This window comes from Piliocolobus tephrosceles, chromosome 13, assembly GCF_002776525.5.
Source record: "Piliocolobus tephrosceles isolate RC106 chromosome 13, ASM277652v3, whole genome shotgun sequence".
Classification (NCBI taxonomy): domain Eukaryota; kingdom Metazoa; phylum Chordata; class Mammalia; order Primates; family Cercopithecidae; genus Piliocolobus; species Piliocolobus tephrosceles.
In genome coordinates, this window is record NC_045446.1 from 97702932 (window position 1) to 97718689 (window position 15758).

At 42.3% G+C, this 15758-nt stretch overlaps 1 protein-coding gene across 1 annotated transcript in view; it reads left to right on the plus strand.

Moving 5' to 3' along the window:
- Positions 1–652: 652 nt before the first annotated feature.
- CUL5 (cullin 5) overlaps positions 653–15758 on the plus strand; it is a 103402-nt gene continuing 88296 nt past the window's right edge. Inside the window, 2 exon segments of the mRNA XM_023208177.3 lie at positions 653–1312; positions 1315–1341. Coding sequence (XP_023063945.1) covers positions 1085–1312; positions 1315–1341 — 255 coding nt within the window. The 5' untranslated portion in view covers positions 653–1084.

The following is a 15758-nucleotide window of genomic DNA, read 5'->3' on the forward strand; positions in this document are numbered from 1 at the left end:
GGCCTCCCAAAGTGCTGGGATTATAGGCGTGAGCCACTGCGCCCGGCCTCTTTGCAGTATTTATCACAACTCCCACTAAGTGATATTTGACCTGTGTAACCATGCTTAACATTTGGCTACTTTATTAGGCCATAAATTCCAAGAGGGCAGAGGTCTTCTCTTTTATTTAATCCTGTATTTCCTGTGCCTAGTACATACACGTGCTCAAACAAGTATTAACTACTTGACTGGATTCTTTAAGTAGGTGCATCCCTCTTCTCTGCTTTTAGTCAAGAGCTCTTACTTATTTCTACACATTATGGCCGTATGAAGGCTGTTTGTAAACGTGCATAATACAATACCAGGTATCCTGTAGGTTCTACATGTAAATTATATTCTCTTATTGGCCAGTGCTTTGTGGTCTGAAGGGGTAAAACCTGCGGGCTTATAGTTTAGGATCTTCTAGGATAATGTGCCTTGAGAAAATCAAAGATTAATATTCATTACCTAAACAATCTTTTTTTTTTCCCCAAACTTTTTTGTAAAGATGAGGGTCTTGAACTGGCCTCAAGTGATCCTCCCCCTTCGGCCTCCCAAAGCGCTTAGCAATATTTTATCTAAGTGCCAGACATTCTTGAATATAAATATTAAGAGTCAACACGCTTGCGCACTCGACACATATTTACTGGGCGCATTCGATGCACCAATTATTGAAGACAGCCGTTTTAAGCATTTCACGGCAATGCAACTCCCTTAACACCGAGTCTGGGATTTGGGGAGGAGTGCGGGAAAACGCCAGGTCCCGCCAGCAGAGGGCGCGGTCCTGGCCTCGTTGCGGCCTTGGGACCCACCGAGGCTTCCAGGCTCCCACGCTCGCTCCCGAGCGCGTCCCCGCCCTCGCGTCACGTGACGCGGCCGCAGAACCTGAGCTGCCGGGCCTAAGCCGAGCTAAATTCGTTGCGGGTGGCCGCGGAGGGTGCAACCACAAAGGCTAATCCGAGGGAGTCGAGGAGGCTCGTGGGGTCGATGCTTCCTCTTCCAAGTCAGGTCGGCTCCCGTTACCTTCTCGGCAGCATTCGCCGTTCCCGTCTTCCTGAGCGCGTGCATGAGGTCTTTCGCGTGGGGAAGCTCTGGTGACCATGTAGGGGACAAGAGTGAGGAAGCTCCTGGTGCTTGGGACGAGGTCAGCGCTGTCGGCACGCCGCCCCCGCGCCCGCCACACCCCGGTGCGGGCCGGCGGGCCCTGGGCCCTCGTGGGAACTCCGGCCTCCGGTCAAGGCCTGGCCGGGAGCGCCACAAATTCTCGCGTCGTCTCGCGAGAGTCCAAGTTGAAGGAACATGGCGACGTCTAATCTGTTAAAGGTAAGACCCTCACTGCAGCTTGGATTTTACTGTGTGGCTGCTGGGTTCTGCTCTTCGGGAAAGGCATGGTTCAGGTTCAGCTGCGAAATGTGGGAGTGTTCAGGAGTTGTCCACTGGCAGGGAAGCCGCGGTGGCAGCCGGCGAGGACCGGAACGCGGGTCTGTGGCCTTGGGGTCGACAGGCTCTGGTGGTCCCTCCCGCCAACTGGCCGCTGGGAGAAAAGCCTGACTGAGCGCTGGCGGGGAGCGATGCTTTCAAGGGACCAGCTCTGGCTGGGAGCGGGAGATGAATGGTCGTGCGGTGTCCTGACCAGGTGGGCCGTTAGTACTGTTAGGTCTCAGTTTTTTGTAAAGCAGTGTCTAAGACGCATCAAAGGAAAAACCAAGAAAATGCTGCCTAGCAGGTTTCAGTGACTCGACCCCCCAGTTCTTCCATTTCTGTTCTCGTTCTCTCTGCACGAAATTCCAAGTCAGACCAGCAGTGCCTCCCACTCCACCCCCCTTCCTCCCTTTTCTGCGTGTTACACCTTCCCTCCTAATTCTCCCATTCTTGAGTTCATCTTTTTCCTTTTTCTTAGGAAACTGCTTCCTAACCCCCACCCCTATTACGGGGCACAAGCAGATGACTACTGATGAAGCGATACCATCGTTTTAGGGCACAGGAAAGTTACCTTGTCAAAGACAATGTTTAAAGTTAGTTTTATATAGCAAGGGAGATCTAGGCCCACAGGGGCAGATTCTCCACCAGTTAAAAAGTTTGGAGAAGAATGAGGAAGACTTGGAACTAGTCTGTTCTGTGTATGCGTCTGTAGTAGTTAATCATTTGCCTTAAAATACGACAGAAATGGGGGTATTGATTAGCTCAGGGAACATAATATTAATGGCAAAAACCGCAGTTACTTTTGCACCAGCCTAATACAAAGGATGAACCACCTCTTCCTCAGACCTCTCATGCCTTCAGGCAATGTGGACGAATACTAGAAAATAATACAAAAGAAAATGTGTGGGAACCTAACCATCGTATCTTCTTTAGACCACTGATATTTGATTGTCTAACAGATGGGACTGCCTCATAAAATGAAGAACAAGTTTTACTAAGAGGTGGGAGTACTGTATATATCACCTTTTGAAAGGGAGAGGGGCCCTAGAATTAGACTCCCTGAATAGCCACCACTTAAAAGCTGTATGACTTTGGGCAAGTTTCCTTATGAGTAGGACAGCAGTATCGGTAGCACCTGTATCGTAGGACCATTGTGAAGATTAAATTAGTTAATGTATCTATAATGCTTAAAACCGTGCCTGGCACTTAATTAGTATAATACAATAAATTACTAGAACTACTCCCCCTCTTTCTTTAAGAAAACTAATTCAGGGGAATTGAGTAACCCATCCCACTCTGCTTTTCTCTTTTGCAATGGTATAGCAAAATTCCCATGCTTTACTTCAGAAAGAAAATTTGTGGACTGGGCACAGTGGCTCACTCCTGTAATCTCAGCTCTTTGAGAGGCCAAGGTGGGAGGGTTGTTTTAGATACATTCATCTTCACAGTGTTCCTACACTATAGGTGCTATTGATAATTCTGAGTAAGAGGTTATAGTTAACTATGATCACGCCACTGCTCTGTGAGACTGGAAAAAAAAAAAAGGAAAGATAATTTGTTTAATTTCTTTTTTTTTTTTTTTTTTTTTTTGAGACGGAGTCTCGCTCTGTCACCCAGGCTGGAGTGCTGTGGCCGGATCTCAGCTCACTGCAAGCTCTGCCTCCCGGGTTTATGCCATTCTCCTGCCTCAGCCTCCTGAGTAGCTGAGACTACAGGCGCCCGCCACCTCGCCCGGCTAGTTTTTTTTGTATTTTTTAGTAGAGACGGGGTTTCACCATGTTAGCCAGGATGGTCTCGATCTCCTGACCTCGTGATCCGCCCGTCTCGGCCTCCCAAAGTGCTGGGATTACAGGCTTGAGCCACCGCGCCCGGCCTAATTTGTTTAATTTCTGAAGACTCCTGTTGCATCTGTACGGTGACATAAACAGTATCTATGCTATTCATTGAAATGTGTTTAAGAAGTAATTTTGTCCCTGATTCTGCGAAATTTTGACTTGTTGATTACCTGGATATAAAGCAAGGTCTTTTTCTCCCCAAAAATAACTCTCAGAAAAGTAAGTCACTGTTCTACTCCTTACAAAACCTCACAAAGGATTGTTTGGAGAAGCTACTTTGGTCCATATTAGTTAAGTACTTACCTGTGGAGGCGACTTTGGTTCAGATTAGTTAAGTACTTACCTTGTGGAAATTCTGAATCTACAGCCACAGCACAGACCTGTGAATGGAAAAACTGCCTGAATATACAGAAAACAGGTACTCAGGGTTTAGGTTTAAAAGCTCACAAGAATTTAAAAAAGTGTTTTAACTTGAACATTTACAAATAAAGGGAAGGTGATAATACTTTGAAAAAAAAAATCTAGTAAGTGACTCACTCTGGTGAACATGAAGACAGGTGCCAATGATACATTGGGAAAAATTCAATGACATTGTCTTATGAAATGTTTATTAAGGGAAAAAGCTGAATTTCTAAATGAATATTATTTTATATAGTAGATGATTTTAAAGATGTATAATGTAATAGACATTATAAATGAACATTTGATTCTTTTATCTATATATATCTAAAAGTTTATGTATTCAAGTGGGCCAGAAAATCTTTTTCTATCCTCATTGGGAGGTGATGAGGGATTGCCTTATATAGTAGCCCCTGCTACCCATTACCCACCATCCCCCACTTACCCCCAGGGAATATTCCAAGACCCCTGTGGATGCTTGAAACCGTGAACAGTACCAAACCTTATATATACTGTTTTTTCTGATCTGATTACCAAGAGGACTACTAAGTGACTAATGGGAGAGTAAGGTGTACAACATGGATATACTGGATGGAGCCAGACTGTGGGAGATTTCAACACAGTGCTCAGAATGTGCAATTTAAAACCCATTGTTTCTTTCTGGAATATTTTTTGTCTAATATTTTCAGATCCTGGTTTACCACGTGTCACTGAAAGTGGAAAGTGAGACCGAGGATGAGCATGGATGACTATTTGTACATTAAAAAGTAACTAATCATCAAGTGGGAAGACTGAAGTTTGTCTTTGGGAGAAATGTAGTGAGACCTCTGCAGGGTAGTTCTGTAACATAATTTGTAGGATTATTTAAATTCAAGGTAGCTGGTGCTACCTTGAATAGAGACAGAACTGGCTGGGGAGTGGCTAAATTAGCCTCATACCCGTTTTTGATGGGTTTAATAACTTGGTTCATTAGAAAAATGCCTTTGACATTGTACAGTTAGATTTCACCAGAGCATTTTTGACAAAACTAGGTCCCATGGTCAAAATGGAGAAGTGTGGGCTTGATGAGACCACTATTAGAATTTGATTCATTATCAAACAACTATACCTGAAGGTATGGTTCAGGTAATGAATGATAATGAAGGATAATAAATCAGTCCTTGAAGGAGGCCTTTAGTGTTGTGCTGAAAGTATATGTCCTTACTTACTTTATCAGTAAGCTGAATAAAGTTAAGTTTATTGAATTTGTGGAGGACACAGAGTTCAAAAGGATAGCTAATATGTTTTGAAAGATTCAAAACTTTCTTCTTTTTTTTTCTTGGAGACAAGGGACAGAGTCTTACTCCGATGCCAAGGCTGGAGTGCAGTGGCACAATGACGGTTCACTGCAGCCTGAACTTCCCGGGCTCAGGTGATTCTCCCACCTCAGCCTCCTAGCTGGGACCAGCATGTCCTAGTGTGCACCAGCATACCTGGCTAATTTTTTATGGAAATGAGGTTTCCCCGTGTCGTCCAGGCTGGTCTTGAACTCCTGGGCTCAAGCCATCTGCCAGCCTTGGCTTCCCAAAGTGCTGGGATTACAGGCTTGAGCCATCACACATAGCTCAAAACTTTCTTGATGTGTAACTTAGAAGTTAGAAGCCAATGTCATAAAAATCACCAGCTTTTCTTTCTATTTAATTTTTTTTTTTTTTTTTTTTTGTTTAAGATGGAATCTTGCTCTGTTGCCAGGCTGGAGTTCAGTGGCGCGATCTTGGTTCATTACAACCTCCACCTCCCAGGTTCAAGTGATTCTCCTGCCTCAGCCTCCCAAGTAGCTGGTGAGGGGGGACTGCAGGCATGCACCACCACATCCAGCTAATTTTTGTATTTTTAGTAGAAACGGTTTCACCATGTTGGCCGGGATGGTCTCCATCTCTTGACCTCATGATCCACCTGCCTCTGTCTTCCAAAGTGCTGGCATTATTGGCGTGAGCCACCACGTCAGGCTGCTTTTCTTTTTTAATATTGGAATTTGACTCTAATAATTGTATTGTCTGTTTAAAGCAAGCGGACTATTGCTGGATCTTAGAAGTCTTTCAGCTATGTAAAGATTTGTGTAGCACATTTTGACATAATACAGTTATCAACTGCTTAGGGGTTTATATTTCTGAAAACCTTTCCATATAACTACTTTATCTTTGTTGTTTTTCCTTAGAAAGTGTGTCTGTAGAACGTTCGTAGGGATCTGATATTATAATTTTATCTTCTGTTTTAGATTACTTTGAACATGTAATTATGATTATTCCTTTTCTTTTGCAATTACCATCTTGGCCCTTAGTGCTCATTTTTTTCATTTCCAGTTCATTGTTCTACTCCAAACAGCAATTGTTTAAACCTTTTTTTGCTGAGCCTCACAACCCCCCGCCCCCCCCTTTTTTTTTTTGAGACAGACTCTCGCTTTGTCGCCCAGGCTGGAGTGCAGTGGCGCTATCTCGGCTCACTGCAGCCTCCTGGGTTCATGCCATTCTCCTGTCTCAGCCTCCCGAGTAGCTGAAACTACAGGCACCCGCCACCATGCCTGACTAATTTTTGTATTTTTAGTAGAGACAGCGTTTCACTGTGTTAGCCAGGATGATCTCAATCTCCTGACCTCATGATCCGCCCGCCTCGACCTCCCAAAGTACTGGGATTACAGGCGTGAGCCACTGCACCCGGCTCCCCTCTTAATTCTTAGCACGTTACTTTACCCAGCTATTTGAAGTGCCTTTAACTTCCTTGGTCGATACCACACATTTTTCTTGTTTCTCCTGTATTCTCCTCTGTTCCATGCTACCTCCCAAATTGTCTCCTGCTTGTTCTTGTTCAGTCCTCATCTTCCCCCCAGGACTTGGTGGTATGTCCCCTCTTTTTTTTTTTTTCAGTTTCCCGTTTTTCTCACTCCTATGCCTATAAGAAAGTTCATGTGTTGCCTCATATAAACTTCTTTTTTTTTTTTTTAGAGACAAGAGTTTCACTCTTGTTGTCCAGGCTGGAGTGCACTGGTGGGATCTCCACTCCCTGCAACCTCCGCCTCCCGGATTCAAACAATTCTTCTGCGTCAGCCTCCTGAGTAGCTGGGATTACAGGCACACAGCAGCACACCCAGCTAATTTTTGTATTTTTAGTAGAGACGTGATTTTACCATGTTGGCCAGGGTGGTCTCAAACTCCTGACCTCAAGTGATCCACCTGCCTCGGCCACCCAAAGTATTGGGATTACAGGCATGAGCCCCTGCACTCTGCCTCCTCATCATATGAACTTTTATTCTGCCTCTAACTCAAACTTTTGTCCATTTCTCACTGTCACAGTTCTTGGAAAAGCAGCCCCCATTTGCTGCCTTTATAATTCTTAGCCCTTTAACTTACTGTAATATGGCTCACTCTTCTCTCCTACCCAGTTGTATAGAACCTGTCAGTCGTAAAAGCATTAGCAACCTCCTGATTATCAAATGAGATTCTTCTCTGATAATATTTATCCTCTTTTCTGGCATTATTGCTCTTTTCCTCTGCTTCTCTTTTGGTTTTTATGACATTCCCTTCTTGGTCTGCTGTCTCTCAAATCACCTTTGTTTTTCACTGACTTCCCTCCCCTGTCCCCAATAGAATTATTTCCCAGGATTTTATCTTCAGCCCTTTTCTATCTTTGTATGTTTTTTTCTGGGACAGTCTTAACTCCCATGATTTCACTATTTTTATCTCTTAGCTCTGATCTGAGCTCTAGATCAAAATGCAATTCTCACCATATCACTTTCCTGTTCAGATACCTTTGATGATTTAAATTATTTGAGATCTTTCCAGCTGGGTCTTCTCCTGATAACAACTAGTATCCTCTCTCTCTGTCTCTTGTCTCTCTCTCTCTCATACATGTGTGTGCACACACCCCGACCTGGCTGGTTACTTGTTGGCTCACTAGCATGCCAGAGGTCATTTTCTGCCTAATAACTAACTCTTAACTCTCATTCTGTCCCTTTCTAATTGGATCTAGTGAGATGGAGTCACAAGAAGGCAGTAGTGTATAACTGAACCACAAGAGAAATCAAACATTAAACTGAAATATGATTCATACTACTTCTCTTCTCTCAGTGGAAGTTTTGTTTATCCTTTAAGAGGAAAGAAAATGGAAATGTAAAGCAGTGATTCAGAGTGTGTATAGAGGCCAAGCGTGGTGGCTCATGCCTGTAATCCCAGCACCTTGGGAGGATGAGGTGAGAGGATTACTTGAGGCCAACCTGGGCAATATAGCAAGACCCTGTTTCTGTAAAACAACAACAATAAAAAGTGTCTGTAGAATTTATTCATTATTAAAATAACTTTATTGACACCTGTGCACGAGGCACCATGGAGAATGCAAAGATATATAGAACAATGTCCATGCTCTTTGGGAATTTGCCATGTACTGAAGGAGATTAAAAGTTACTCATGATTTACTGTAAGGCAAAGGTTTCAGATGTGTTACCAATTGCTCTATGCTCCCTCACAGATTGAGGACATAATTTCTGGTGGGATGATCAGTGAAAATTTTATGAAGAAAGTGTTGGAGCTGGATTTTGAATAATGGGTAAACTTTTTGTAGGTGGTAATTAGGAGAAAATTTGGCAGGAATCTAGGCTAGATCAGTTTGGCTGCAGTGTAAGGAGGGCTGCATGCTGTGTTAGATATTCTGTATGAATAGTGTTCCTTGGGACTGTTGCAGCATAGAAACCCAGAATACAGGGAAACAACAAGAGGGATAGGAGTAAAAGGGAAGTCGGGTCAGATTACAAAGGGCCTTCAGTACTAGGCAAGGGGGTTTGAAATAAAGTTCTATAGTTACTGAGGAATATTTGAAAAATATGTGAGCAGAGGTACTCTCAAGCCGTCAATCTATCTTTGGCTTTTACACATAAAAGTTATTACTTCTATTTTCAGTGTATTTATACTCTGCTTGTGAGATGGCCATGGATGAGGGGCATTTGTGCCAGTGACATCTTGTTCATTGAAACCATAACCATAACAGGAATAATTAAGTCTATGGGAAATAAATTTATTCATTGAACAAGAATTTAATATTTCCTAATTCTATGTAGATAATGATGAACTAGGCAGACAGCTCCTGCCCTTGTGTAATTTACATTTTTGTTGGGAAGAGAGACAATAAACATAAACAGTTAAATACATACTGTAGCTCAAGTTGTGATAGGTACTATGAGAAAAACAACCAGGGTAAAGGAGAGAGTAGAGTGCTCAGTACTATGATTATTATTATTATTTTATTTATTTATTTATTTATTTTGAGACAGGGTCTTGCTCGCTTGCCTAGGCTGGAGTGCAATGGCATGATCTTGGCTCACTGCAACCTCCACGTACTGGGTTCAGGCAATTTTCCTGTCTCAGCCTCCCGAGTAGCTGGGATTACAGGTGCCCACCACCAAGCGCAGCTAATTTTTGCAGTTGTAGTAGAGACGGAGTTTCACCATATTGGCCAGGCTAGTTTCGAACACCTGACCTCAAGTGATCTGCCTGCCTCAGCCTCCCAAAGTGCTGGGATTATAGGCGTGAGCCACTGCACCTGGCTTATTTTTGATAAGATAGTGAGGGAATGCCTCTGAGGAGATGGTATTTGAGGTAAGACCAGAATGAAGCAAGGGAGCAAGTCATGTACATATTTAGAAGAGTTCCTTCTAGAGGGAACAGCCAGTGTGAAAGCACAGAGTCAGAATCATGTTTGGCAAGGAATATGGATGTGATACAAAGATTTGAATATTGTTGGTGAATGTGGTTAAGATATATAACCAGAGAATTCTTTTTAATATGTCTAGTTAAGTATAAATGAGAACCTCATTAAGAACTTGTCAATTTTTCATTGGGTTGATAGAAATTGCCCTCTTGAAAGGCACATCTAAGAGGGACATGAACCTTAGAGCAGCCTTCCCCTACTTCAGTGTACTGTCCTAGAGAGGTGGTTGCATTTGACACAGCCTAGGGAGAAAACGAATTTCAGGGGTGTCTCTGTTGGTCATGGGAAGGAATGGGAGAGGAAATAGTGGACTAATCAGTAACTGTAAAACTTTAGGATACATGTAAATGGTAGAATCTTTCATGTTCTATGAAAATAAATGATTGAAAAATTACCATAATCTGGAGGTGATGTATGTTAAATAAAACTTCTAAAAGGAAGTGGCAGCTCAGGATAAATTTTGATCAGTCATTTTTCAGTGGATTAGAGGAGGGGAATGTTAGATTGCTGGAAGGTAGAAAGAGGACACTAGGCATCTTTCTAGTAAAAAAAAAGAGGTTTTGTTTTTGTTTTTGTTTTTGTTTTTTTTGAGAGGAGGTTTAACTCTCACACAAGCTGGAGTGCAGTGGCATGATCATGGCTCACTTCAGTCTTCATCTCCCAGGCTCAAGCGATCCTCCCACTTCAGCCTCCTGAGTGGCTGAAACTACGGGCACATACCACACTAGGCCTGGCTAATTTTTTATAGGGATGGGATCTCACCATATTGCCCAGACTGGTCTCTACTCCTGAGCTCCAGGGATCTTCCTGTGTAGGCCTCCCAAGGTGCTGGGATTACAGGTACGAGCAAAAGAGCCAGTCAGCCAGAGAGGTTTTTCTTTCCTTTTCTCTTTTCTTTTTCTTTTTCTTTTCCTTTTCTGTTGAGACGGGGTCTCACTCTGTCCCCCAGTCTGGAGTACAGTGGTGCAGTCAGCTCCCTGCAGCCTTGACCTCCTCAGGCTCAGGTGTTCCTCCCACCTCATCCTCCCACAGGTGCAACACCATCATGCCCAGCTCATTCAAAAAATTTTTTGAGACAGGGTTTTGCCATGTTGCCCAGATATGGATTTCCTGGGCTCAAGCAATCTGCCCCATCCTCCCAAAGTGCTGGGATTCCAGGCGTGAGCTACAATGCCTACCTGAGGTTTCTCTTAATAAATATTTGCCTAGTGTCCTGGTGAACCCAGTTGTCATTAAAAGCCATTTGCCTCCTGCCTTGGTTAGTAGGTGGAGGAAACAGATGCCTGATATGCTCTGTAAAGAAAGCAGGACTGGGTGCAGTAACTCACGCCTGTAATCCCAGTGATTTGGGAGGCCAAGGTGAGAATATTCCTTGAGGCCAGGAGTTTGATACCAGCCTGGGCAACCCCATTTGTACAAAAAACAAAAAAAAACAACAACAAAAAAGCAGGATACAGCTCAGGTTAAAACTTTGGTCAGAGGCTGGATGCAGTGGCTCATGCCCAACACTTCGGGAAGCTGAGGCAGGAGGATCACTTGAGGCCAGGACTTGGAGACTAGACTGGGCAGCATAGCAAGACCTACCACCTCTACAAAAATAAAAATTAAAAAAAAAGTTGGTCATATCCATGGAGTACATACAAATAGTATCAAAGGTAATTGATCTGTGTAACTGGAGTTTGTTCATTCCATAAAAATCTGAGCATTTAAGGTGTACTGGATACCATTTTAAATGTCAGTTAGGCTGGGCACAGTGGCTCACACCTGTAATCCAAGCACTTTGGGAGTCGAGGTGGGCGGATTACCTGAGCCCAGGAGTTTTAGACCACCCTGAACAACATGGTGAAACTCGTCTCTACAAAAAAATTTTAAAAATACCTGGGGGTGGTGGTGTACAGTTGTAGTTCTAGCTACTCAGAAGGCTGAGTTGGGAGACTTGCTTGAGCCCAGGAGGTTGAGGCTGCAGTGAATTGAGATTGCACCACTGTACAGACTGGGCGACAAAGCAAGACTCTGTCTCCAAAAAAGTGTCAGTGAATATGACAAAGTTCTTAGACTTTGGAGCTTATATCCTGATGGATGAATACTGACACTAAAGACATAAAGAATACACTTGCATAGTTTTTGCTGGTAATTAGGATAGTAGCGAGAACAACATGATAAGATGTTCAAGGCCAGATGCGGAGGCTCACGCCTGTAATTTCAGCATTTTGAGGAGCCCAGGTGGGAAGATCACTTAAGCCCAGGAGTTCAAGACCAGTCTGGGCAACATGGTAAGAGCTCGTCTCTACAAAAATTTAAGAATTATCCAGGCATGTTGGTACATGCCTATAGTCTCAGCTACATGGGAGGCTGAGGCAGGAGGATTGCTTGAGCACAGAAGATCAAGGCTGCAGTAAGCAATGTTCATGCTACTGCACTCTAGCCTGGGCGACAGCGTGAGACACTGTCTCAAAAAAAAAAAAAAAAAAGAGTGTTCGGAAGGTGGAGCCCCTATTTTACTCACTTATTTACAACAGAAAATAATTTTTCACCAAAAAACTGCGTTTGACTGTTTTTTGTTGAATGTTCTTTCTCTCCCACATGTTGACATTTCAGCCAAATCCCATAGCTTTCCTGGGCTTTTCTTAAAAGTCTGGTTATTCCAAATTAAAATTTCAGTCTCATAGCCAATCAGAGTGTCTCTTCTACCATCTCAAGACTTTGTCTCTGGTTGTGCAGAGAGAAATGGAGGAAGGGCATTTTTCTTAGGTTGGTTGGGGAGGCCTCTCTGAGGTAACATTGGAACTGAGACCTGAATGATCTACATTCTAAGGCAAAGGTCTTGAGGTGCAGTGATGAGCTTGGCCTGTTTGAGGAACATCTTTAAAAGGTTGCTGTGGCTGGAACATAGTGAGAATTGCAGTAGTGAGAATTGCCGGTATTCAAATATATATAATCAGCCCTCAGTATTCATGAGTTCCATGTCTATGGATTCAACCAACCAAAGATTAAAAATACTCAGAAAAGGCCAGGCGCGATGGTTCATGCCTATAATCTCAGCACTTTGGGAGGCTGAGGCAGGCGGATCACCCGAGGTCAGGAGTTTTAGACCACCCTGGGCAACATGGTGAAACCCCATCTCTACTAAAAAAAGACAAAAATTAGCTGAGCGTGATGGCACATGCCTGTAGTCCCAGCTACTCGGGAGGCTGAGGCAGGAGAATCACGTGAACCCGGGAGGCAGAGGTTGCAGTGAGCCGAGATCACTCCATTGCACTCCAGCCTGGGTGACAGAGTGAGACTATATCTCCAAAAAAAAAAAAAAAAAAAAAAGAGAAACATCACATATATGCACTTAGTATGGCACCTGCACACATTTATTTTTATTAAGCCACCTCACTTTTGTTGATATAAGAAAGGTTTTATGAATCCCTAATAGATGCAAGTAGTGTACTTGCAATATAACAGTGGTTATGAGCTCAGCCTCTGGAGCCACACTGCTTGGGTTGGTCTCCAGGTTCTGCCATTTGCTAGCTGTGTGATATTGGGCAAGTTACTTAACATCTCTGTGCCTCAGTTTCTGTATCTATAAATAGCAGTAATCTTAAAAAAAACTTAGAAAAAAAATTGCATCTGTATTGAATATGTACAGATCTTTTTTCTTATAATTCCCTAAACAATACAGTATAGCAGCTATTTTCATAGCATTTACACTATAGTAGGTATTATAAGTAATTTAGAGATGATATAAAGTATATGGCAGGATGTGCATGGGTAATAAGCAAACGCTGTGACATTTTATATCAGGGACTTGAACATCTATGGGTTTTGGTGTCCCGAGGGGTGGGGTGGGGTGAGGTGGGTCCTAGAATCATTTCCCCACCTATACCAAGGGACAACTGTACAGTAGTTTGATTCTTCTGGATAGTGGGGATTGGCAAATGGGGTTTTAAAATCACATAACTGGGAGCAACCGTGGCTTCATAAACAGTAAGGGAACCCACACATTCAAATAGCTAACCTCATAATTTACACGAATTATCTAAAATATGCCAAGTGGCTTCCTTTGGTAAAGTTATTAGAGTGCCATTAATTGGATATACAGTCATTTACTGCATATTGATGTTTTGGTCAACAACGGATCACATATATAATAGTGGTCTTATAGGATTGTAGTGGGAGCTAAAAACTTCCTGTTGTCTGGCAATGTTTCTTGTAGCCCTTGTAATGTAGTAGTGCAGTGACATATCACTTATGTCTGTGGCAATGCTGGTGTACTTGAACCTATTGTGCTGCCACTCTTATCAAAGTCTAGCACATATAATTGTATATAGTACATAATCCTTAGATAATAGGCTAATAAAATTATTCTAATAATAATAAATGACTGTTACTGGTTTATGTATATCTTAGTCCATTTGTGTTGCTATAAAGGAATACCTGAGACTGGGTAATTTATAAAGAAAAGATTTATTTGGCCCACAGTTCCGTAGGCTGGTGAGGTCCTCAGCCCGCTTCTACTCATGGCAGAAGGTGAAGGGGATCCTGTGTGTGTAGAGATCACACGGCAAGAAAGGAAGCAGGAGAGCGGGGAGAGCTACCAGACTCTTTTTAACAACCAGCTCTCAGGGAACTAACAGAGTGAGAACTCACTGCTCACCACCCTGCCCCCACCCCCACTCTCGTTAATCTGTTCATGAGGGATCCACCACCATGACCCAACACTTTTCATTAGGCCCGCTTACAATATTGGGGATCAAATTTCAACATGAGACTTGGTGGACAAACATCCAAACTGTAGTAGTACATTTATGGTTATATACTTGTTACTGTTTTTTTAGAGTGTGTACCCTCTAATAAGTTTAAAAGTTAACTGTAAAATAGCTTCAGTCAGGTCATTTAGGAGGCATTTCAGAAGAAGGCCTTGTTATCATAGATGACAGCGCCATTCAGGATAGTGTTCCTGAAGACTTTCTAGTGGGACAAGATGTGAAGGTTGAAGACAGTGGTGGTGATTATCGTGGTGCTGTGGCATCCTAGGCTACTGTGTGTGTCTGTCTTAGTTTTTAATGAAAAAGTTTAAAAATAAAAAACCTTTTTTAATAGAAAAGTTTATAAAATAAGGGTATAAAAAAAGTAAATATGTTTGTGCAGCTGTATAATGTGTTTGTGATTTTTTTTGTTGTCTTCTTAAAATAGAGACAGGGTCTTACCATGTTGCCCAGTCTGGTCTCAAACTCCTGAGCTCAAGTGATCCTTGTACCTCAGCTTCCCAAAGGGCTAGGATTAGAGGCGTGAGCCACCGTGCCTGGCCCTGTGTTTGTGTTTCAAGATAAGTGTTATTTACAAAAAAGTCAACAAGTTTTCCAAAAAGAGGAAAGGTTTTTAAAGTTAAAAAGTCACAATAAGTCTAAATTAATTTATTATTGAAGAAAAACATTTTTGTATAATTTAGCATAGCCTAAGTGTTTATAAAGTGTACAGTAATATATGGTAATGCCCTAGACCTTCACATGCACTCACCACTCACTCACTGACTCACCTAGAGCATCTTCCAGTCCTGCAGGCTCTATTCATGGTGAGTGCCCGATTTAGGTAAGTGCCCGATTTAGGTGTACCATTTTTTAGTTTTCATACTGTATTTTTGCTGTACCTTTTCTATGTTTAGATACACAAATACTTACCATTTTGTTCTAATTGCCTCCAGCTTCAGTACAGTTACATGCTGTATAGGTTGGTAGCCTAGGATAAATACCATATAGCTGAAGTGTGTAGTAGGCTCTACCATTAGATTTGTGTAAGTACATGCTGTTATTTTCACACAACGATGAAATTGCTTAATGATGCATTTCTCAGAATGTCATTAAGTGACGCATGGCTGTAATCCACAATCAGTGTGGTGGAAACTTCACAAATCTTAAAACAACTAAACTGTGGTTGTGTGTTGTTCAAAATGTTATGGGCATGTAAAAGTAAGGTGATAAAAAAATGCCATTAATTCTGTGGATGCCATTGTTTCTTGCTTTTCCTTCAGCTTGTCTTTTCACCTTAGCTTTTCTTAAACCTTTGTCATAAGCAAGATGTAGCAAGATATACAGCAGTAATAACAAATTCTTTGTTTCTTTGTTTTATTTTTAAATTTTATTTTTATTTTAAATTTTATTTTTCTTACTCTGTCACTAAGGCTGGCGTGCAGTGGCATGATCATAGCTCACTGCAGCCTTGAATTCCTGAACTTAAGCAGTGCTCTTGCCTCAGCCTCTGGAGTAGTAGTCCACCACCACACCCAGCTAATATTTTATTTTATGTTACATTGTTGTGTTATGTTATGTTATGTTATGTTATGTTATGTTATGTTATGTTATG